This window comes from Sciurus vulgaris, assembly GCF_902686455.1.
Source record: "Sciurus vulgaris genome assembly, chromosome: 8".
NCBI classification, from domain to species: domain Eukaryota; kingdom Metazoa; phylum Chordata; class Mammalia; order Rodentia; family Sciuridae; genus Sciurus; species Sciurus vulgaris.
In genome coordinates this window covers 153,707,767-153,732,272 of record NC_136468.1, presented here as the reverse complement: position 1 = coordinate 153,732,272, position 24,506 = coordinate 153,707,767, and the positions used below count along the sequence as shown (strand labels likewise).

The 24,506-nt window shown below is 45.4% G+C and overlaps 1 protein-coding gene across 9 annotated transcripts in view; it reads right to left on the bottom strand.

The window, feature by feature from the left end:
* The window catches only part of ZNF84 (zinc finger protein 84), a 44,833-nt gene extending 24,570 nt beyond the window's left edge, over positions 1-20,263 (bottom strand). Inside the window, exons 1-6 of one of the 9 annotated variants that reach the window (XM_079149425.1) lie at positions 20,109-20,263; positions 19,234-19,399; positions 18,703-18,857; positions 14,308-14,505; positions 4,378-4,504; positions 3,412-3,507 (exon numbers count right to left, since the gene is read on the bottom strand). In XM_079149425.1, the coding sequence (XP_079005551.1) occupies positions 3,412-3,507; positions 4,378-4,504; positions 14,308-14,322 (238 nt within the window). In that variant the 5' untranslated portion in view covers positions 14,323-14,505; positions 18,703-18,857; positions 19,234-19,399; positions 20,109-20,263. Of the gene's footprint in view, positions 1-3,411; positions 3,508-4,377; positions 4,505-5,107; positions 5,272-14,307; positions 14,506-18,383; positions 18,459-18,702; positions 18,858-19,233; positions 20,007-20,108 lie in introns of those variants that run through there. The other 8 variants (XM_079149430.1, XM_079149427.1, XM_079149426.1 and 5 more) reach the window with 8 other exon arrangements.
* Positions 20,264-24,506: the final 4,243 nt, after the last annotated feature.

Genomic DNA, 24,506 nt, shown 5'->3' with positions numbered 1-24,506 from the left:
CAGTGGCAGAGCTCTGCCTGGCATGCTTTATCCTTGATTCCACCCAGGATTGTAAAGAGAAAGACAAAGAATCACTGGAGAAAAAACTTTCACGATCACTGCCTCTAGGTAGACATAGGCCCTGGTCTCTGCCCTCCCGGTCACTCTAGGGCTCCCAGAACACTGGCCTCCAGCCACACGGGCTTCCATGCTGTTCCTTAAAGTCATTACGCCTCTTCCTCACCTCCGACATTCCTATCTGTCATTCCTTTTGGGGTCAGTTTCCCAGTCTTCACACAGCTTGCTCATTTCACAGTGCTCTTGTCTAGACCCAGCTTCTCCACATTCGTTATTCTGTCATGGACTACAAGTTATTCCCTCAAAAATCATATGTGAAGCCCCCGCTGTGTCTGCATTTGGAAAAGATGAAGGTCAAAGGGGCCAAGAGAATGGAACCCTGAACTGACAGGATCAGTGTCTCCATAAGAGACACCTGAGGGCTGGGGCTGGGGCTCAGTGGCAGAGCGCTCACCGAGCACATGTGAGGCACTGGGTTTGACCCTCAGCACCACATAAAGATAAATAAATAAAAGTGTTGTGTCCATCTACAACTAAAACAATATTTTTTAAAAAGAAAGAGCAGAGAGCACTGTCTCCCCACCAGCATGCACTGAAGAAAGGTCATATGCAGCAGACGGCAGGTGTCTGCAAGCCAGAAAGACAGCCCTTGCCAGAGAGCTGGCCCCAGGATCTTGGATTCCCCACCCTCCAAACTGAGAAATGAACTTTTTTTTTTTTTTTTCGGTATTAGGGATTGAACCCAGGGGTGCTTAACCACTAAGTGGCGTCCTCAGCTCTGTATTTATTTTTTATTTTGAGACAGGGCCTCTCTAAGTTGCTGAAGCTGGCTGCAGTCCTCCTACCTCAGCTCCCAAAGTTGGTAGGATTACAGGCATGCACCATCACACCTGGCCCAAGAAATAAACTTCCAATGTTTAAGTCGTGGCATTTAATGTGGCAGCCTGAGGAGACTGATACATTCTCTATTGTGAAATGTAACTGACTTCCACAGCAGCCATGCCAGGGTCTGAACTTGACCTGGGTTATTTGCTCTCCTGTTCTTTCACCTTTCCACTACAAAGTGAGCATTATGCAAGGAGGAAAAGCATCCCTACTGCCCCTACTGTGCCCAGGGCATCTGGCTCAGTGCTTAAAAAGCGGCAGAGACCAGCAGGTATTCAACGCAGAAAAGCGAGTGCTCTCCAGAGAAAGCCTGCCTACACAGTTGGCCCTCGGCTACTGACTGAGACCGGGCTTGAAGAGTGTTCCCACCATCTGTAACTGGCAAGAGGCTCACGTGCCTGGACACACACCTGGAGTTAAGACTTCTGGGTCTGTGGCAGAGGGCGTCAGAGCAGTGCCTGCCAGCTCACAGGAGACCACACGCAGTGAGGCCCTCAGGGCTGCCCTAGGCGGACAAACTGGACAGTGCGATGTATGATCACCATGGGGGTCATGGACGCTAGTACACTGGTCCCTTCAGACTGCCTGGGCCTCTTCCTGTGATCCAGTCTCAGTAAGGTAGAGAAATAAACCACAACCATAGGACAACTACAAGCTGGGTCCCTGGAGCCCTTCTTATGACTGAACACGGGAGTGGTCTGTGGACACCTGTAACCAATCACTGTTTGCATAATTAATCTTGACAATTAACTTTGCACTGCACTGCAAAACATGAACATTCAATGTTTAAATGCTGAACAAAAAATTAAGAAAACAAAAGCCAACTGCAAATGTCTCATCTTCTTAACTAAGGGTATGGCTTGGATCTGGAATGCCCCCAGTCTTGTGATGGAAGCATGGTCCCCAGTGTTCAGAGGTGGGGCTTTGTGGAGTGACTCTGACGTCATCAGTGGAGTAACCGCTGGGCGGTGGCCCTGGCTGAGAAAGGAGGTCTCGGGTGCCCTGAGCTCACCTTCTCCTCAGCCCCATCCCCGTCTCTGCTCCCAGCTGCCACGAGCAGAGCTGCTTTCCTCTGCACACCTGGCACCATGACGTTCTCCCTCACCTCAGTTCAGAGCAATGGAGCCAGCCCACCATGGACTCATTCTGGAACCCTGAGCCAAATAAACCAGTCTGGGGTTGGCTTGTAGCTCAGCGGTGGAGTGCTCACCTGGCACTGGGTTCCAGCCTCAGCACCACATAAAAATTAAAAAATAAATAAATAAAGGTACTGTGTCCATCTAAGATTTAAAACATAAAAATAAATAAATAAAATAAATCTTTCCTCCTCTTATTTTTCTCGAGCATTTGTCACAGCAGTGCCAACTGACCAACACACTAAGCTCTACGTTCTGGAATTGTTTCCAGTGATCATTAAAGTAGTGGGTCTCAACTAGACGTGGCAATAAAAACTGCAAGAGATCTCTCAACTTACAAATACTGATCCTACCACACCAGATTTAAACACTCAACTGAATGCTTTTGATATAGATTCATGATACCAACAGCTGGAAAAAATATCCAGATAATGTGCCAGTCTTTCCTCTGTATTAAAATAATGCTTGTGGGATAGAATGAATGGATACTGTGCATTAGTAAAGCAGAGAAACAAAATTACAGATCTTTGCATATACATGTACAAAAAAACCTCAGGAACCAACCAAATAAAAAATATTGCAATACTGGGACCAAGTCTGGGATGGGACTTCAGAAAAGGGTGAGAACAATGTAGGCTGGAGTCCAGGAGCATTTTGCATGAGGAGAGTACACACTGTTCCTGCAGAGGACAAAGACAGCTAGCACAGCACAATCCAGAGTTCAGATACAGAGAACAGACGTTACAAGTCTGCAAACACTAAGGAGTGTTTCAATGGGGCTGCCATAAATTTGCAGGAAAAGGAGAAAACAGACCAATGACAACATGCTGTCCTACTGGGGAGGCCCTCAGAAGTCTGTGGGAAATGCTACTACTGCCTCACCCACGCTCCTCGGCCAGGTTCAGAAACACCTGCGGGGTGATGGCTCCATTGTTTAGTACAGTGATTCTGAACTCGGGGCTTCACAGGGTGCACCCATGTTGAAGGAAAAATTAAAGCGCTGCAATGCACAAGCAGGTGTCTTTGACCACAGGGGAAGGAAGAAAAGATCCCATGTACGAGGGGAGAGCAGATCAAACGAGTAAAGACCTGCGTTCAAAGGCAGGGCATAACACCAGGGCTCTGAGGAGGAAGACAGGTCTGATCCTAAGCTGCAAACCAAGAAGCCACTTCTGACTGCCATTCACCTGAGCAGCTGATGTCAACTGCTCCCAAGCACCATGCCAGTGTAGTGATTTTGAAAAGAGCAGGTTTCGAAGATGCCCAAGCCAGCACTGCTCAGCTGAGGCTGGACTTCTACTTCTACCTGTCCTCCTGGCTCTCTCACGCTCACCTGGAGAGTCTGGATGAGCAGTGTCTCCATCTCCCACCCACGGCTCTTCGCCCTGCTCCAACTTGAAGATGACATCTGGTTTCACAACTTCATAGCCTGTTGGGGGAAATCATGAAGGCCATGGGTCTGGCTCCTGGGCTTTAGAGCCTCTGGAGAAGCAGCAGGGCTTAACAGAGAGTCTGCATCTCAGAGCAGGCAATTCTCAAAGTCAGTGGCAGCCCTGCAGCTAACAGGCCTAAGGATCTTTGATTTCTATGATCCAAGTTCAAACCATTCAACAGTCTTGGGAGCCACAATGCAGGGTTCAACTCCAGCCTCTTTTGACTACTAGCTCTCAGTCCCTGGGACAGTTAATTAACTTCTCAACTTCCCTTTGTCTCAATTTTCTTTTTCTTTTTTCTTTTTTTTTTTTTTTTTTTTTGGTGGGGGGCGGGTAACTAGGGATTAAACTTAGGGGCACTCAACCACTGAGCCACGTCCCTAGCCATATTTTGTATTTTATTTAGAGGCAGGGTCTCACTGAGTTGCTTAGTGCCTCTCTTTTGCTGAGGCTGGCCTTGAACTTGCAATACTCCTGCCTCAACCTCCCGAGCTGCTGGGATAACAGGCGTGAACCACCTCACCCGGCTGCCTCAATTTTCTTATCAGGAAAAAAGGATCCTCATGGTATCTGCCACACAGGACTGCTCTGACGACAAAGTGGATGGGCTCCCTGCAAAGCACACGGGGCCTGTGCGGTGTGCACTGCAGCCCACCCAACGATGTCAGCACTTAGGTTCGGAGGCTGGTAACGAACTCAAGGTTTCATTAGAGGGATCCAGACACTTTCTTGCTGTCATAGCCCCAGAACTTTAACTTCTCAAATTCTGGTCCAAAATCATTGAAAATTTCAGAAGTTTATACCATTAAGAAAAAAGAGAAGAAAAGGCTTGGACATACTCTGAGGTCCCTGAGGAAGCTTCTTACCCAGTGACACGAGGATGCTGTAGTTCTCCAGCATGACGTCCTTGTACAAGTCCTTCTGATGGGGACCCAGCAATAGCCATTCCTTTTGGGTGAAGGCCACAGACAAATCTTCAAAGGAGAACGATTCCTGAAAGAGCACGATCCTAGTAAAACAGAGCGGCCATCACCGCCTGATACAGGAAGGATGTGCCGAGGCCCTGCACGCTGCTCTCATGGCTGCGTGTCATACAGACAACAATGGCTTTTTTCTTTTTCTTTTGGAGGTGGCAGGTGGACAGGAATGATACCTAAGACTGCAGTCAGATCCATGCATTCTAGGCAACTGCTCCACCACTGAGCTGTATCCCCGCTCATTATTATTTTACTTTGAGACAGGGTCTTGCTAAGTTGCTGAGGCTGGCCTTCAACTTATACTCCTCCTCCCTCAGCCTCCTGAGTTGCTGGGATCACAGGCCTGTGCCACCACAAAAACCGTTCCCTCTGCCTCGTATCTTCTGCGATCAACGTCATCAATGAACATGCACCCTTTCATCTACATGGCACAGGCAAACTAGAGAGGCGACCATTATTTATTTATTTTTTGTGATGCTGGGAATCGAACCCAAGGCCTCCCACATGCTAGGCATGGAACAGGTGACTTTAAATTACCAGAACCACACATCTTATGTGAACCTCAAATGTGGCACTGGATGAGGTGGCAGCAAGCGACAACAGCACCCTCAAATACTGCCTCACTGTACAGAGGGCTGCAGCACCTTCACCTGCGATGGAACAAGCTGTCCTCATAGTGAAGCAGAGACAGAAGGGTTCACGCCAAGTAGAGCAGGAGGTGCCTCTACTGACTGCCAACCTGGCTCCCTGGAGCAGGTGAAGCTTCACACCCATTTCAGGAAACTAGTAAGTGTCCCCAAAAGACAGGGGTACAGAGGCATCTTTGGAGGCAGCAGCCCCCACACAGGAGAAAGCACTGCCTGGGCCCAGCTGTGGGGTAAGCTCAGGTAGAGCACCTGCTTTGAATGTGAGGCCCTGGGGTCGATGCTCAGCACAGCCAAAAAACAAAAACCAAACCAACCACTGGAGTTGAGGAGCAGACACTTCAGCAGAGTGGGAGGCGGGCACAGGACAGTGACTGGAGGCCGCAGTGGAAGGGGCACCAGGGTCAATAGGAATGTGTGGTCTTGCCACTGACAGTTAGCCATGAAAGACTTTACAGGAAGGGAGGTGACACTGTCAGAGGCAGGCTTTCAAAAGGTGACTGATACTGTACCAAGATGAATTTGTCCCAGTCTCCTGAGAGCAAAAGAAAACACAAATTTTAAAAATAAAGAGTCGCATCAGAAAAAAAAAATTTAAAACCCGAGAAGAGTATCGCCAAATGCACACTGTTCACCTTGAGAGTATCAGTGAATCTGAAGACAGATCAACAAGAACCAATCATTCTGAACAACAGATGGAAAAGGACTTAAAAATTAACAGAGCTTGCCAGGTGCAGGGGGCATGCCGTGATCCCAGCTACTCGGGAGGCTGAGACAGGAGGATCAAATATTCAAGGCCAGCCTGGACAACTCAGCTAGACCCTTTCAAAAAAAAAAAAAGGGACTGGGGATGCCCTCAGGGTAGAGGACCCCTGGGTTCAGGCCCGGCGCCACTCTGCCCGCTACACTGGCAGAGCCTGGGAAGCAGTATGAGTGCCACCGGAGTCCCAGAAACAGAAAAGAGCACCACAGATGAGAATTTCCAGAGACGACAGCCACATGCTCCCTAAAACCAGCCAAAGGTGTAGGCCTAGATTGAAGCAGCTCAGTGGACTCCAAAACAGGTAAACACAAACAATTTCATGAAAGAAAAATGTGGAACCATTCACAGGGAACAGCAATTCCAGTAGCTGCAAGTTTGTCTTAGAAAGCTGAGGCCAGAAGGAAGTGGAATATTTCTTTCTTTTGAGGAGTGGGGGTGGGGTGGGAGCACTGGGGCTTGAGCCCAGGGGCACTTAACCACTGAACCACATCCCCAACCCTTTTAATCTTTTATTTTGAGATGAGGTCTTGCTAAATTGCTGAGGCTGGCCTTGAACTTGCAATCCTCCTGCCAGCCTCCTGAGCTGCTGGGATTACAGGCGTGAGCCCCACCACACCCGGCCGGAAGTGGAATGTTTCTAAATGCAAAAAGGAGAGATCTATAAGCACAGAATTCTATCCCTAGCTTAAATACTCAACAGGAATAAGGATGAAACAACTTTTATGAAAGAAAGTAAAAGAATTCAAACCCAACAAGCCTGTTCTGCAAGAATTAGCAGTGAGAGATGCTCAGAAGAAAGGAAAGGGTACCAGTGTGACTTGGAAAAACCACACCTGGCAGAGATCTGGGTGAATACAATCCACTGTTCTTTCAAGTTCTTTAGCATTCACAGATGACTGGAGGGGAGACTTCAACATCCTGACAGCGCTGCTCACACACAGACGCGACGTGTGGAGCGCCTTGTGTAAGAGGGAAAGCAAAGGGACTAAACCATGGCAAGACCCTAACTTCCCACAACGGCAGTGAAACAAGATGTACAACATTTACACATCAGAAGACACAAGTTCAAGCAATTTAGTGAGACACTTCTCGAAATAAAAAAAATTTATTTTTAAAGGGCTTGGGGTACAGGTCAATGGTAAAGTGCCCAAGTTCAACTGCCAGAACCCTCTTTCCCTAAAAAGAGAGAAGAAAAGACAGAAATGACAAGACACAGTCTCCAGGGGAGTTGGCACACAGATTTCTAACAAAGAACCTGACCCAAGCAATTCTTAAACGACAATCCCATTAACAGAGAGGCAGAATGTCCAAATACAATTCATCAAAAATATGCGGGAATGGCTACTAAACACACAAAGCAGTCATAAGGGAAATGCAAAGCAAAAAACCCTAATAAGACACCCTCACATTCCCTAGAATGGCGGTAATCAGACACCAAGTCAGGGACAGGATGTGGAGAAACACCACGGACCATGGGCTGGCGGAATGGAGGATGCCAGGACATGAGGAGCCAGGCTGCTTCCCACGAGGTACGGGGATTCTGCTGCAGGACTCAGTGCTACTCTCGGGCCTGAACACAGGAGAATGAGGACATATGTCGACACAGACACCTACACATGCTGCTCATGGCAGCACACGCACAACAAGAGCTGAAAGCAACACAAATACCCACCAAATGGTGAATGGATAAAACTATGTAAGACGCTACCACCCGTCAATTAAGAGATGAATTTCTAACATGCTAAAACATGGGTAAACCACAAAAGCATTAAGCTAAGACACCAGACACAAAGACTACACATTATGTAAATCCATTTACATGAGCTGCCCTAAAAAGGCAAATCTATGTAGAGAGTAAGCAAATTAGTAGCTGCCTAAGGTTGTGGAGAGGAATGGAAACTGCTAAAAATGTACTCAGAGTCTCTGGGGTAATGGAAAACTTCTAGAACTGAAGTGTGATAACGGTTATACAACACAAATTTACTTAAAAATCACTCAACTGCACACTAAAGTGACTAGATGCTACTGAGGTCATAGATCAGCTGTTAAGAAGATATTATGAATAAAGCTATACTTCCCAAGAAACAATGCACCCAAAATGACACACAAAGAAACAAAATCTGAATTAAGCCTTTAATTGTTAAAGAAATTGACCCCACAATTTAGAACCTTCCTTCAAAGGAAACTCAAGATCTAGATGGCTCCCATGGCGAATTCTTTCAAACATTTAAAGGATATATTGATCTTATTTTTTTCAGAGAACATAGAAAGTACAAACTTCTCAACCATTTCATAAGGTCAGCAGACCCTGGCTCCCAAACCTGATGAAGACACAAGAAAGCAGCATTACAGGTTAGTAACAGAATAAAAGTTCCTAACAGAACAGGCACTGCAGAGCACAGAGCTGCACAAGGCTGAAATGGGAGGATCTTTGAGCCCAGGAATTTAAGACCAGCCTGGGCAACAGCACAAGATCACCTCACAGACAATGGAGAGCAACAACAACATATACAAAAACTGTATTCAAAAAGCACAATGTGGTCTAAGCAGACAACCACCAGGACCCAGCAGAGGGTCGGGTACACCAGAGTCCCTGCTCTCACACAGCCATCAGGACCCAGCAGAGGGGCGGGTACACCAGAATCCCTGCTCCCACAGACATGCCACCAGGACCCGGCAGAGGGGTGGGTACACCAGAGTCCCTGCTCTCACACAGCCACCAGGACCAGGCAGAGGGGCGGGTACACCAGAGTCCCTGCTCCCACAGACATGCCACCAGGACCTGGCAGAGGGGCGGGTACACCAGAGTCCCTGCTCTCACACAGCCACCAGGACCAGGCAGAGGGGCAGGTACACCAGAGTCCCTGCTCTCACACAGCCACCAGGACCAGGCAGAGGGGTGGGTACACCAGAGTCCCTGCTCCCACAGACATGCCACCAGGACCCGGCAGAGGGGTGGGTACACCAGAGTCCCTGCTCCCACAGAAAAGCCACCAGGACCCGGCAGAGGGGCGGGTACACCAGAGTCCCTGCTCCCACAGACATGCCACCAGGACCCGGCAGAGGGGCGGGTACACCAGAGTCCCTGCTCCCACAGAAAAGCCACCAGGACCCGGCAGAGGGGCGGGTACACCAGAGTCCCTGCTCCCACGCAGCCACCAGGACCGGCAGAGGGGCGGGTACACCAGAGTCCCTGCTCCCACAGACATGCCACCAGGACCCGGCAGAGGGGCGGGTACACCAGAGTCCCTGCTCTCACACAGCCACCAGGACCAGGCAGAGGGGCGGGTACACCAGAGTCCCTGCTCCCACAGACATGCCACCAGGACCTGGCAGAGGGGCGGGTACACCAGAGTCCCTGCTCTCACACAGCCACCAGGACCAGGCAGAGGGGCGGGTACACCAGAGTCCCTGCTCTCACACAGCCACCAGGACCAGGCAGAGGGGCGGGTACACCAGAGTCCCTGCTCTCACACAGCCACCAGGACCAGGCAGAGGGGTGGGTACACCAGAGTCCCTGCTCCCACAGACATGCCACCAGGACCCGGCAGAGGGGCGGGTACACCAGAGTCCCTGCTCCCACAGAAAAGCCACCAGGACCCAGCAGAGGGGCAGGTACACCAGAGTCCCTGCTCCCACAGACATGCCACCAGGACCCGGCAGAGGGGCGGGTACACCAGAGTCCCTGCTCCCACGCAGCCACCAGGACCGGCAGAGGGGCGGGTACACCAGAGTCCCCGCTCCCACAGAAAAGCCACCAGGACCCGGCAGAGGGGCGGGTACACCAGAGTCCCTGCTCCCACAGAAAAGCCACCAGGACCCGGCAGAGGGGCGGGTACACCAGAGTCCCTGCTCCCACACAGCCATCAGAACCTGGCCAAGGGGCGGGTACACTGGTGACCCATAACAAACACAGGCATTCCAGAGCCTCATTCTGAACTTCCGTGATGTTGGAATCAGCCAACCCACAACACTGCGCCCTCGGAGCTTGGACAACTCTGAAGTCAACTTGGATCATATAAACAACTCTTGAACAGAATGGTGACTGTCAACCCAGAAGCCCACACTGTCCCCCAATGCACCTGAGGCCTCCATCCAAGGGTTCCAGGCATAACCTGGAACCCGTCCTCCCCTCACTGCTCTCCTGGCTCTGCTGCACTTGCTTCTCTTGCCCTGCTCACCTCCAGCACTGTCAGCTACTCCCTCTCCCACAGCTTTCACCTCCTCCCCCCACCTCAGGGAACTGCCCTCACTGCCCACCGGCCCCTCCCCTCTCCCAGCCTCCTTCCTTCATCTCTGTCCTTCTTCCCCACTCCCCCATATGTCCGAACTCTCTCCCTTCTCTCTTTTAGCACTCACTCAAGGACACAGTAAGTTTACTAAATTTAACTACTAATTTTTTGACCTGTTCCAGAACATTATTATGTTCTGGATTCAAGGAACCCCAGAGAACAACGCGGCAGGTTTTTGTTTTTACAAAGTTTAAGTGCGAAGTGCGAGGCTTGATCAGAAGTGGGTACAGTAAGTAGGGCTCAGTGGTATCTCTTCAAGTGGAGCCGATATTGGGATCAGCCAAGGTCACACACTGAATTAAAATATCATTATCCAGACAGCCACCCAACCCAGGGCTCTTAACCCAAAGAAGTTCACATAGTAATCCTTCATTTAAAAGAAGTCCGAACTACACTGACAGATGGACAAACACACAAAAATGTGAAAAAGCAGGGAACAGACTATCCCAAACACTCCACAACGCTTCAGCAACAGGCTTCACTGACACCACAGTGCAGGAAATGTCAGAGAAGGAATTAGAAAATTCATAGTTAAACGGTTCTATGAGCTAAAAGATGATCTAAGGAGTAAAATCAGACAGGAAAACACAGGAAGCAAAAGATCACCTCAATAAAGGGAAAGTGATTCTGAAAAGGAATCAGACAGAAAGCCTGATGAATACAAATGCAGAAATTCTTTTTTTTTTTAATTTTTTTGTGGTTATAGATGGACAGCATACTTTTATTTTATTTTATTTATTTTTATGTGTTGCTGAGGTTGGAGCCCAGTGCCTCACACATGCTAGGCAAGTCCTCTGCCACTGAGCTACAGCCTCAGCCCCAGATGCAAAAATTCTTAACAAAATACTGGCAAACTGCACACAAAAACACATCAAAAAGATAGTGGACCATGATCAAGTCCACTTGGTTCATCCCAGAGATGCAAAGTTGGTTCAACATACAGAAATCAATAAACAGACTGAAAGACATGATTATCTTGATAGATGCAGAAAAAAGCATTTGACAAAGTATAGCACCCATTCATGTTTAAAACCCTAGAAAAATCAGAGATAGAAGGACTTACCTCAACATTGTAAAGACTATATACAACAAATCCAAGGCCAACATCACTCTGAATGGAGAAAAACTGAAAGCGCCCCCTCTAAAAACAGGAACACGATAAGGATATCCATTGTCACCACTCCTGTTCAACATAATTCTGGAACCTCTAGCCAAGTCAATCAGGCAAGAGAAAGAAATTAAACGGATATGAATAGGAAAAGAAGACCTCAAATTATGTGTTTGCAAATGACATTATCCTATATTTAGAAGAAACAAAAAATGCCACCAAAAGACTTCTAGAGTTCACAAATGAATTTAGCAAAGTAGCAGGATATAAAATTCACACCCAGTAAATCAAACATGTTCCTATACTCCAATCATAAATCTGCTGAAAAAGATATTTAAAAATCTATCCCACTCATAATAGCCTCAAAAGATAAATACAATATTTGGGAATCAATCTAACAAAAGAGGCAAAAGATGTCTACAATGAAAATTATAGAACACTAAAAAAAGAAATTGAAAAAGACCTTAGAAGATGGAAAGACCTCCCATGTTCTTGGATAGGCAGAATTGATATAGTCAAAATGGCCATACTACCACAATTGCTATACAGATTCAATGCAATTTTCATCAAAATTCCAGTGACGTTCTTCACAGAAACAGAAAAAGCAGTCATGAAATTCACTTGAAAAAACAAGAGGCCCAGACTAATCACAGCATTCCTTGGCAAGAAAAGCAAAGCAGGAAGCATCATAATACCAGACCTCAAATTATACTACAGAGCTACAGTAACAAAAACAGCACCAAAACAGGCATGAAGACACAGACAAACCCACACAGAGTTATCACATTCTACACAAAGGTGCCAAAAACATACCTTGGAAAAGATAGCTTTGTAACAAATGGTGCTGGGAAAGCTGGAAATCCATATGTAATAGAATGAAATTTAACCTGTCTCTAATCCTGCATAAAACTCAACCCAAAAAGTATCAAAGACCTAGGAATTAGAACAGAAGCCCTGTGCCTGCTAGAAGAAAATGTAGGTGGAACACTCTAACACTCCAACTCTGACTTAGCTGACTCTGAAGTCAGCTCAGGAACTGTCTTCCTTACAAGACTCCTAAAGTGTAAGAAGTAAAATAAAAAATCAGCAAATGGGATGACAAATCAAAAAGCTTCCTCACTGCAACGGAAACAAACAAGATTGCAAAGAGAGAACCTACAGAATGTGAGACAGTTTTTACACCAGCTCCTCAGAGAGAGCATTAATAACCAGGGTATATAAAGAGCTCAAAAAGTTAACACCAAAAAAGCCCCCAAAATAATCAATAAATGGGCAAAGGAACTAAACAGACATTTCTCAAAAGAAGAAATACAAATGGTCCAAAACTATATGAAAAAATGTTCAACATCTCTAGCAATTAGAGAAATCCAAATTAAAACTACACTGAGATTTCACCTCACTCCAATCAGAATGGCAATTATCAAGAATACAAGTAACCATAAATGTTGATAAGGATATGGAGAAAAGGGTACATTGTTGGTGGGACTGCAAATTGGTGCAACCACTCTGGAGAACAGTATGGAAATTCCTCAAAAAACTAAGAATGGAACCACCATATGACCCAGCTATCCCACTGCTCAGTATATATCCAAAGGATTTTAAATCAGCACAATTCACAATAGCTAAGCTATGAAGTCAGACTAGATGCCCTTCAACAGATGAACAGATAAAGAAAATGTGGTATATTTATACAATGGAGTTTTACTCAGACATATAGAAGAATGACTTTGTGGCATTTGCAAGTAAATGGATAGAACTGGAGACTATCATGCTAAGTGAAATAAGCCAGCACAGAAAGGTCAAATGTTTTCTCTGATATGCAGAAGCTAATCCAGAATAAGCAGGAGGGGGTGCTTATAAAGAAAGAAGATCATAGGAGTAGACAAAGCGGAACAAAAGGAGGGAGGAGGGACAGAATAGGGAAAAACCTTGGAATGAATCTGATCTAACTTTCCTGTGTACATATATGAATATACCACCGTGAATCTCACCATCATGTTCATCCACAAGACACTAACAAAAATAAGTAAATAGGGGCTGGGGTTGTGGCTCAGTGGCAGAGTGCTTGCCTAGCACATGTGGGGCACTGAGTTCCATCCTCAGTACCTCGTAAAAATAAAATAAAGTAATTCATTAAACAGTTTTATATTTATATTTTTTTATATGAATTGGGCTTCATAATTTAAACAGGCAAATGAACAAAAAAAAAAAAAAACCACAGTTGGCTGGGGATGCAGCTACAAGTACAGTACTTGCCTAGCAGGCCCAGCCAGGGCTGGACCTTAGCAATCACTAGTCCTGCTTTGGCACTCTTCCCTCAGATCATACTCTGAGCAATACTATGAGAAAATACCCCTGGTCAGTGAATGCTGGGTGGGGGCTGTAGCTCTGCAAAAGGCCCTGGGTTTAATTCCCAGTCCTCAGAACAAAACAAAACACCCCCATGCATTTATTACACTGTTTCTATTGGGAACATTACCTAGGATATTATTTATTTAAATACTTCATCAAGGAAAAACAAACAAAAAAATAGAAACCTAATGATCGAGAAATACTTTCTATGTAGCATCTGTTTACTTTTTCCTTTGAATTGTGCAACTTATATAAACAATCATAAATCTTTACAACTGTCAAAAATTTGAGAGCCAATTTTGCAATTCAAATGCAATAATCATACAGGGCACTACAGTGTATAAATATTAAAACCTTAAGACCTTCTGAAGGCCCTACAGTTACTATAGCACTGCTCCAATTTTACCCCATCCTGATCTTCTATCCTAAGACTACTTCCCCCCTGATTTCTTACCACTATTTTTTTTTTTTTTTTTTTGCAGTGCTGGGGATTGAACCCAAGGCCTTGTGCTTGTGAGACAAGCACTCTACCAATTGAGCTATCTCCCCAGGCCCCCCCACCCCGATTTCTTAACAATTCATACTTCTCTTTTTACTGGAAGACTTGTACATCTCTTCTAATCCCCTGGAAAAACAATGAGGAATGAATAAACAACCCACCTGTACTGTGGTCATTTTCTTTTGCCTGTGGAAGAGGATTCACAAGTGTGAGATCTGTTCTGTTCTGGTCTCTTCTTCCTCTGCCCCAAAACTCTGGGGTGAGTTCTTGGCTAGGACTTCTACACTGTGAGTGATTTCTGGCTCCAGGAACTCCTCTCTTAGCTCACATGAGCAGGCTTAATGGTGGGGACCCGGGATCTGTGGATGCAAAGACAAATGCGCTTCAACTGGAATGTTCACCAAATGCATTCTTTTGGTTAGTCTACATCATACTTTATGCAAATATGTTCTTCCTCTGCTAGGAACTAGGAATAGATGACCATGTAAGGCCAGGTATGTTTGCTGTACAGTTTAAACTGGTCTCTCAGGAACACAAGCAGCACACAGTAAAATATATCAGAAGTCTGTGTTTCTGCAAACAGACAAGAAATATCATAAATAAAATAATTCTGAGATTCATTCAAAATTCACTTGGACACCAAAGTGCAAATCACATTCAAAGATGCTATTAAAAAAAAAAAAAAAGAACGGGGCTGGGGAGATAGCTCAGTTGGTAGAGTGCTTGCCTTGTAAGCACAAGGCCCTGAGTTCAACCCCCAGCACCCAAAAAAAAAAAAGACAACTCTGTTTTAGGCAGATAGAAATTTTCAAAGCTTATGTGATTTGAATTAAAACAGATCTGACTCTTAATCAACTCTTTCCCTTTACTGGTTATGAGAGTTTTACAAAAGAAAACTTCACCTGAGCCTTGGTTCCCCTGAAAATCCTCTATATTCTTCCTGCACTCCTGTTTTTGTCTGTAACTGGTATCAATGTCTGAAAAAAATGTGTTACAATCTCCAAATATGGTAACTGGCCAGCTTCTCCTAGTGATTCTGCTGATGTCTGAGTGCTGTGCTTAAGGCTATCATCTGATGCAGAGGCCGTGCTTCTGGGAGACACTACTTCTACCCGTCATGACACTCCATGTCCCAGATGTGCTCTGCCTGGTCATTTACGTCACTGGCAGCATCATCATTCTTTTGGTGAGTCTACATCACCCTTCACGCAACTACATGTAAGATCTCAGCACCATCTGTTCCAGCAGCGCAGAGCTCAAATTTGTTGTTTGATCCAAACAAATAATCTTTTTTCCTGATAAATTCGACACATATTTATCATGGTTATACTTCCTATTCCTTCGTTTTTTTCCTTCTGAGCCTGCCTGGTGAGGACAGAGCAGATGTGGACTGACAAAGGAGATAGTAAAATGAAGATGAGGGCTGGTGTGACAGTAACGGCTAATACACTGTTGCCTCCTACGCATGAGACAACACACAGGGCAGTTTTCAGCTCTCACAGACGCCCCCATAGGGAGTTTAACACAGTCCCCATTTTATACAAAGTTGAGACTTAGTGATTTGGAGCATGCCCATGATTACAGAGCTATCAGGAAGCAAAATCAGGGGCTAGGGCTGTAGCTCAGAGGCACTGGGTTTAATCCTTTGCACCATATATAAATAAACAAATAAAATAAAGGCATTGTGTCCATCTACAACTACACATTTTTTTTTTTTTTTTTCCAAAAAGGGAGCAAAATGAGACCAGGTACAGTGGCCACACCTGTAATCTCAGTGGCTCAGGAGGTAGAGACAGGAGGATTTCAAGTTCAGGGTCAGCTTCAACAACTTAGCAAGGCCCTCAGCAACTTAGCAGGACCCTGTCTCAAAATAAAAGCCAAAATGGGCTGTGGATGTGGCTCAGTGGTAAAGCATCCCTGGGTTCAATCCCCAGTACCAAAGTTTAAAAAAAAGCAGAATCAGAATGTCTTCTCTCCTTCCTGTTGTGTCCAAGGCATGTACCACCAAGAAAGTTCATCACAATATTTGTCACTTGTATATTTTATGTACACGTACATACACACACACACACAACACACACCATAAATTCTGGAATTAGCTCTTATTTCCAAGCATACATTGTCACTTATTTCTACAAAAAAACAAATGAGAAATAGCTTGCATCATCCCTAAACCATCTTAAAAATCAGCACTTAAAAAAAAAAAAACACTTAAAAAACTTGGTGGGCACAGTGAAGCACTTCTATAATCCCAGTGCCTCAGGAGGCTGAGGCAGGAAGATGGAGAGTTCAAAGCCAGCCTAAGCAATGCTAAGCAACTCAGTTAGACCCTGTCTTTAAATAAAAAATACGAAATAGGGCTGGAGCTGTGGCTCAGTGGTTGAGTGCCCCTGAGTTCAATCTCCAGGACCCCCCAAAAAACCAAGCTTTTGTCTGGAATCCCAGAGGCTTGGGAGGCTCATGAAGGAGGATCACAAGTTCAAAGCCAACCTCAACAATTTAGCAAGACCCTGAACAACTTAGTGAGACCCTGTCTCAAAAAACTGTAAAATAAAAAACAAATAAAAGCGAGCTGGGGATGGGGGTCAGTGGTTAAGGGCCCCTGGGTTCAATCCCAAACAACAAAAAGCTCTTTCTTTACACATCTTTTTGTGACTCCAATTTAAGTGCCACCTCAGAAAGACAGGTTTGTCTGTTATACAAGTTACTTCTTCATACCCTAAACTGTGATAATACATGCATTTGAGACCAGCAGCTGTTAGTTACCATTACACAAATACTAGAAGAAACTCTTCTTACAAAAGTAAAATGAGGACATTTTCAAATGTATATAAGAAAAACTTTACAAGGAACTCTGACTGCTAATCCACGGTTTAATTTTTCCCCCCCCTGGTGGTACTAGAGACTGAACCCAGGTATGTTCCACCTCTGAACTAATTTTGAGACTGTGTCTCACCAAGTTGCTGAGGCGAACTTCAAACTTAGAATCTTCCTGCCTCAGCTGCCCCACCCCCAACCCAACAGCTGGAATTACAGACATTTGCCACCACAGTGGCTACTGATTAACATTCTTTTTTTTTTTGGTACTGGGGATCTAACCCAGGGACCCTTTACCACTGAGCTACATCCCCATTTCTATTTTTTTTTTTTTTTTTTTTTTTTTTGTGCCAGGAATTGAACCCAGGGGCACTCAACCACTGAGCCACATACCTAGACCTTTTCATATTTTACTTTGAGACAAGGTCTCACTAAGTTACTTAGGGCCTCACTAAGTTGCTGAGGCTGGCTTTGAACTTGTGATCCTCCTGCCTCAGACTCCTGAGCTGTTGCGATTACAGGTATGCACCACGTGACTCAAAATTTTTTGAGACAAGATCTCACTAAATTGCTAATGGTCTTGCTAAATGGCGAGGGTGGCTTTTAACTTGCAATCCTCCTGTCTCAGCCTCTGGAGTTGCTAAGATTACAGTCATGTGCCACCACACCCCACACAGATAACATTCTTAAGAGACTCAGGAAGCTAGGGATATAGCTTGGTAGTAGAGGGTTTGCCTAGCATGTGAGTAGCATTGGGCTCATCTCCATATCACAAGGGGTGGGGAAAGGATGGAGGAAGGTTAGGGGAAGGAGGAAGAGGGGAAGAAAAGGAAGAGAAGAGGAAGAAGAAGAAAACACCTGTAATCCCAACTATTTGGGAAGCTAAGAAAGGAAGATCATAAATTCAAAACCAGCCTGAGCAACTTAGTAAGACCCTGTCTCAAATAGAATAGAGTGCTAATGCACGTGGTCCCAGATTCAATCCCGAGTACAAAAATAGGTAAAACCTCTGCAATTAGAAAATTATAGTCCACGTCACATGTGTACACACATACAGATCTAACACAATCCAAGAAAACACACAACAAACATATAATTTTCTTTGCATTATGTTTTCACTTCATTTTACAGAATAAAAATTATTACACTGTAAACAATAAAGCTCTTTATCATTCAAATCATTTCCTTCAGCAAATAGCTGAATTCACAGTGTAACTTCAGTTTCCTTCATAATGTTGTAGAAGACTACTTGGTAAGGGTTAATCAGGTTCCATTGAGAACTTGTCAAAAGGAGAGATATGTGAACATAAGTTAGATTTATTGCAAAGAATATCAAAGGTTGAGAATTTCAGGTGAAAGGGATGTGATAAGTAATCTGTGTAGTTTTAAAATATTTCTAAAGCTAGGTGTGGTCACACACCTGTACTCCCAGCTTCTCAGGAGGCTGAGGCAAGATGATCACAAGTTTGAGGCAGCTGGACAACTCAGCAATATGCTGTCTCAAAATAACAACTAAAAAGGGCAGGGATGCAGCTCAGTGCACGAGGCTCTGGGTTCAGGTCCCCTAGTATGGGGACAGGGGATCTGATATTTGCTATTCTGCAGACTCCAGATCTGCTTTCACTCATCGGAACAAATATTTACTATGTTGGACCTTGAGGAAGGAGTTACCCCTAAACTAGTTCTATGATAGTCAGCCCTCACTTAACCCCTCAGCAAAAGAAGTTTAAGCCCCTCACTGTAGAATTTGACTCCTTTAACTTCACCGGCTTCATTTTTTCACTGAGGCAATTTCCTGTGCAACACTGCACCTCTCTCTGCCACAGAGCTCTCAATGTATCTGTGGAAGGGACAACTTGCCTTTTCATCCTACAGTTCCATGCTTCCTCTAGTTCTAAAAGAATATCAAAGAACAGCAAAGAAAAAAAATAATTTATTTGCTATGTACCAGATGTTTATTCCCCATAAAACCCAGTCCAGAAAAACAGCAAGTAGACAGGCACTTTTAATGCCAAGGATCTGGGACTCAGAAGACGGAGGCAGGAGCTTTGATTGTAAGTTTGACACCGGTTTCATCAACCTGGTGAGACCCTATGTCAAAACAAAAAAAGGACTGGCACAAAAAAAAAAAAAAAAAAAAAAAAAAAAAAAAAAGGGCGGGGGGAGAGAGAGGAGAGAGAGAGAGAGAGAGAGAGAGAGAGAGAGAGAGAGAGAGAGAGAGAGAGAGAGAGAGAAACAGAAAGGAGGTTTGCCTCTTGCCCAACATGTACCACAATGCCAGGAAGGGTCAGAGCTGGGGCCTGGACCTCTGCAGTTGGCCTCAGAGCCTGTGACCACAAGCCTCTGCAAGTCGGCAAAGGCGTCCAGTGTTCTGCTTACATTCAGGGTAAAGGTGAAACACAGTCCTCTATACAGAACTGTTATCTCCAAGACACGCTGGGAATAAAAGCAAGAGAAACACAAGTTATCAGGAGCCAGATAAGAAAACTCTCCGGATAAGTTTAAATTCTTCACTTGGAACAAAATATTTTAAGGAAAGACAGTAATGATATACTGTAACGCCTTAAAGCAACATTTCTCAATTTTTTAAAGGTAAATATGAAAAACATGCATTAAAAGGCGTCCACACATTTGCTGACTAAAAGGCACCAGATGAGACTATCCTGTCCTGTCCTGCATCACGAATAATGCTCATTTTAATCTGCTTAGTAAAATGCTGGAGACTCATCACCCGCTTCACATTTATAAGACAGAGTACACATCCTCAGGCACGTGCTCGACCCACAGACACCCCCGCCAGCAGAGCGGTCGCGGACCCGCACCACCGGCAGGAACAAAGGGACACAGCATGTTTCAAGGCCGGAAAGGCCTCCTCCTCTTCGAGGAAGCCGCTTCTGAAACCAGAGACGACTTCAGGCCAGGAAGGGCCCGCCACGGTCAGGCTCTGTCCAGGGCACCGACGGAGCGCAGCGACCGGCGTGCCGCGGAGCAGAGGGCCGCCGGGGACCGAGCCCGGCGACCGAGCCCGGGCCCCGCGCCCGCCCGCCGCGCGCCCCCGCGCTCTCGCCCCGCCCCGCCGCGCGCCCCCGGACTCTCGCCCGCGCTACCGCCCCGCCCTGCCGCGGACGCGGGTCGTAGACACCACCTCCCCTCAGCCAGCTCGTCGCCCGGATCCCCGAGCATCGTCGCGCAGCCCAACCAGACGCGGGAAAACGCCGCCCCGCGCCGGCGGCCGCGGCCCCGCGGAGACAGCGGCCAGCCCGCTCGCCTCCGGGCAGCGAAGGACAAAGAGCGGGGCGGGGCGGGCCGAGAGCGCGTGCGCGACGGAGTGGCGCGCAGAACTACTGCTCCCAGCGTGCCCAGCGGGACGCGCGCCCCGCCCGAAACGCTGACGCCCGACAGGAGCGCGCGCGGGGGCAGCCCGTAGGAGAAACCCGGGAGGAGGGGGGCCGTGGATCCGCCCGTGGGTGGAGCCGTGGGAGGAGCCCTGGGGAGGAGGGGCCGTGGGAGCCGCCCATGGGTGGAGCCGTAGGAGGAGACCTGGGGAGGAGGGGCCGTGGGAGCCGCCCATGGGTGGAGCTGTGGGAGGAGCCCTGGGGGGAGGGGCTGTGGGTGGAGCCATGGGAGGAGTCCTGGGAAGGAGGGGCCGTGGGAGCCGCCCATGGGTGGAGCCTGTGGGTAGGTGGGGAAGCGGTGGGAGGCTCCTTTAATAAAAATTACCTCCTGGGGCTGGAGTTGTGGCTCAGTGGTAGGGTGCTTGCCTAGCATGTGTGAGGCACTAGGTTCGATTCTCAGCACCACATATAAATAGATGAATAAAATAAAGGTCTGTCAACATCTAAAATATATTTAAAAAAAAAAATTACCTCCTGATTAATGTTTCTGTGCATTGGGCTCAGTGAGCTTTTAGTAGAGGTAAAACACGCAGCAGCTCTCACTAAGGATGTAGCTCAGCGGTAGAGCACTTGTCTAGCATGCAGAAGGCCCTAGGATGCCATGCCCTGCACCAAAAAAATTTTCTTTTAAATTCCTGTCGACGCTGTCCTTTGCAAGAGGTTCCACAGAAGCATGCCCTCAGAAGTCCTGTTTGTTTGAAGGGATTCATTACGCAACTTTAGATCTTTCTGATATCGCACCTAATGATATTATAGCCTGCCCTGCATTTCATCTTCTCTTCAAGGACCTTGCTTATGCTGAGAATGTTATTAGAAAGCCATTTCCTCCATGGAACAGCTCATTTGTAGTTCTTCATTGCTCTCATTTTGTTATATGCATTGAGAAGCTAGGTAGAATCTACATTTTTAGAGGTCGGTAAGTAAGTTTTCCATTTTATATCTACAGAACAAAGTCCCATTTTCTCCATGTTGTATAGCACTTCACTCATGTTCCTTCAAAGCCCTCACCAGCAAGCTCCTTCATGAAGATTCTGCCAAGACCCTCTCCAACTCCCTTCCGGCTTTATTAATATTTTCCTTGAGGTCCTGGCAGATTCTGGGTGGTAACACCCAGTGCCATGTTTTAAGTTTTTATTGCAGTAGCATCCCACCCCTGGTACCAAATTTTTATTCCCATCACTTCTGCTTTTTAAAATATCACCCAAAACTTTGTAACACACGTGACTATGAAGATATTATTTTTCACGGTTGAACTACTTGAAGTTTCTTAACATTGCAGACTCTCAAGAACTGCTTTAGTGACATAAGCCTGTAATCCCAGTGACTTTGGAGACTGAAGCAGGAGGACTGAAAGTTCAAAACCAGCCTGGGCAACTTAGCAGAACTGTTCCTCAAAAACTAATAAAAAGGCTGGGGATGTAACTCAGTGGTAGAGTGCCCAGGGTTCAATTTTGGGGAGTGTGGAGAAGGGGAGGAACTTCTTACATGATAAATGAGGTCTTCAAGAACAAGTATTCCAGGAAGCAAGGAAGAAGCACGTTGCTTTTTATTTCCTGAAAAGTGTTGCACCACAGTTCTGTGAGTTCTTGTTCTGGACAAACAAGAGGGCAGGGAAGGGGTCGGCCTGACCAGTGGAGAGGGAACAGCAAGTTGCGTGTGTGTCAGAATGCATTCACCCCAAGAAAGCTTTCCCCACAAGAGGACAAAGGGAGGTGGGGACAACTTTAACCCCATAGGAGACATTAAAGCCTAGGCGACTTCAGAAAGACTGTGCACCCCTTAGAACTCAGCCAGCGAGGAACCAGGGGAAGGGCCTTGCCCTCTAGGGGATGAAATGCTGGTTGTACCCAATCTGCACATCTCTGACCACCACACACTGGGTCTTGCAAGACCATCATTAGTAAGGCCACTGTTTTTGTTATACCTTGTATTTCTTAGTTCATTCTTTGGGTCTGAGCAGGTGAGCAGATTTCTCACAGCTCCACCACATTCTTTTGGCTTAAAGTAAGTTACAAAACTCAAAGAAGATGAGACTTTCAATGGGAGGAACAGGTAGACCATATTATAAAAGATATGAAATGACAGATACTGTTAGCACCATCATTGGAAAAGAAAATATGCCAGCTATGTAAAAAATGGTCAATCACCGAAATTTCACATGGCCACTCTAATACAGGCATTTACAAATGTGTAAAAGAGACCTGGATTCCATTGATTCTGAAAATCTCATCTAATAGACTACCCTATGACATTTTCTTCTGCTGTCTCTATACTGATTTGGTGTAAAGGTTTTACTACGATTGTAAAGTGAATTTAGAAATAGTTTATCCTTTACATTTTTTCTAATACTTCCTAACTCACATAATGATAAAGTCCTCAATGTTTGGTAAACTTACCTGGACAATCATCTAGTCTTCTTATTGTTCACTTAAATTTCATTATTGATTTTTTCAGTATTGCTTCTTCTGCTTGGTCTATTTTGGCAATGTATAATTTCCTAGAAAATCTAAAAATGTTATCTAATATTGAAAGGTTATCTAAGATAACAAATTTAGAGATCTGAGGTTTATTCTTTGTATTCTCTTAGTTTTCAAAACTCTAAACTATCTGACTATATATCCTTATTTACAGGTACTTTATCATGAATGCCCATGAATCTATCCCCCAGTCCAAGAAATAGGAAATAAATAATTTGCAACTTCAGTTTACTTCTCCCTCTTCCTCACTCACTGCTTCCTCCACAGAGATAGAAGCTATCTTTTTGGTTATCATTTCATAGCTTTTTTTCTGGGTATGGGGGTGTACCAGGAATTGAACCTGGGACCACTTAACCACTGAGCCACATCCCCAGACCTTTTTTATATTTTATTTAGAGATAGTGTCTCACTGAGTTGCTTAGCCTCGATAAGTTGCTGAGACTGGCTTTCAACTCTTGATCCTTCTGCCTCAGTCTCCTGAGCCTCTGGGATTACAGGCATGTGCACCACACCCAGCTCCTAGATTTTAATTTCATTGTTTGATCACATCAGCATATGTGTCTAAACTACACATAATTCCATTTCACTTTATTTTGGTTTTTAACCCTGGTATTTCTCTACCTGTAGCCTTTGGGGAGTTACCCTCATCATCTAGTGTTATAAGTCTAAACTTGAACATGTTGTTTATTCTATTGCAATTTATTTTGCAGTATACATATGTATATATTCATTTGTGGGGGTCCTCTCTGCCACATCCCACGTGGAGGAGAAAAGGGTTAACTGCCAGAGGAGGATGTTGGTGGTTTTTCTATCTATTACCCCAAAAACTTATCTACTCAATAAACACACAAGAGCCAATACTCTTTTTATAGGAGAGGGGGCATGATGGGTCTGGCCATACCAGCTCTGGTCTCTCTCAACAACAACTCGCCCAACTCTCGTTTATTTATAACATACAGTTATAAGGGGGCCAAGACCAGGAGGAGCTTCTTCTGTGATGGACAGGATAGGGTGGAGTTAGGGAAGCCATTCTCTTAGGGGGAAAATTCCAGATGGAGACAGGGAACCACTCCCATGCTTCCTGGCAGTTCCTAGAAGCCAGGCCTCTGAGTTCCATGGCTCAACCTAGTCTGATTCTGCCAAATAAGGATGGCTTCCCACATTCATTGACTGAATAGTTTATTCATTTTTATTCTATATCTGTATTAGATTTTTCATCTTCACTGAAAGTTTTTTGAGATAATTATTAATTTACCTACAGTTGCTGGATATAGTGGCACATGCCAGTAGTCCCAGGTATTCATAGCGACTGAAGCAGGAGATCCATTGAGCCCGGGAGTTCAAGACCAGCCTGAACAACATAGAGAGATCCCATCTTAAATTATATCTGTAAGGCATATATATATATATTTAACTGTAGTGCAAAAAATTAATAGGGAAATCCTTTCTACACTTGGGCAAAATTTCTCACTGTTAAATTTTTTTTTAATTTTTAAATATAATTTTTAGTTGTCAATGGACCTTTATTTTATTTATTTATATGGTACTGAGAATTGAACCCAGTGCCTCACATATGGTAGGCAAGCTCTCTGCCACTAAGCCACAACTCCAGCTCCCCCAGTTAACATTTTAACAAAATTATTACAGTATCACAGCCTTTAATAAAATATG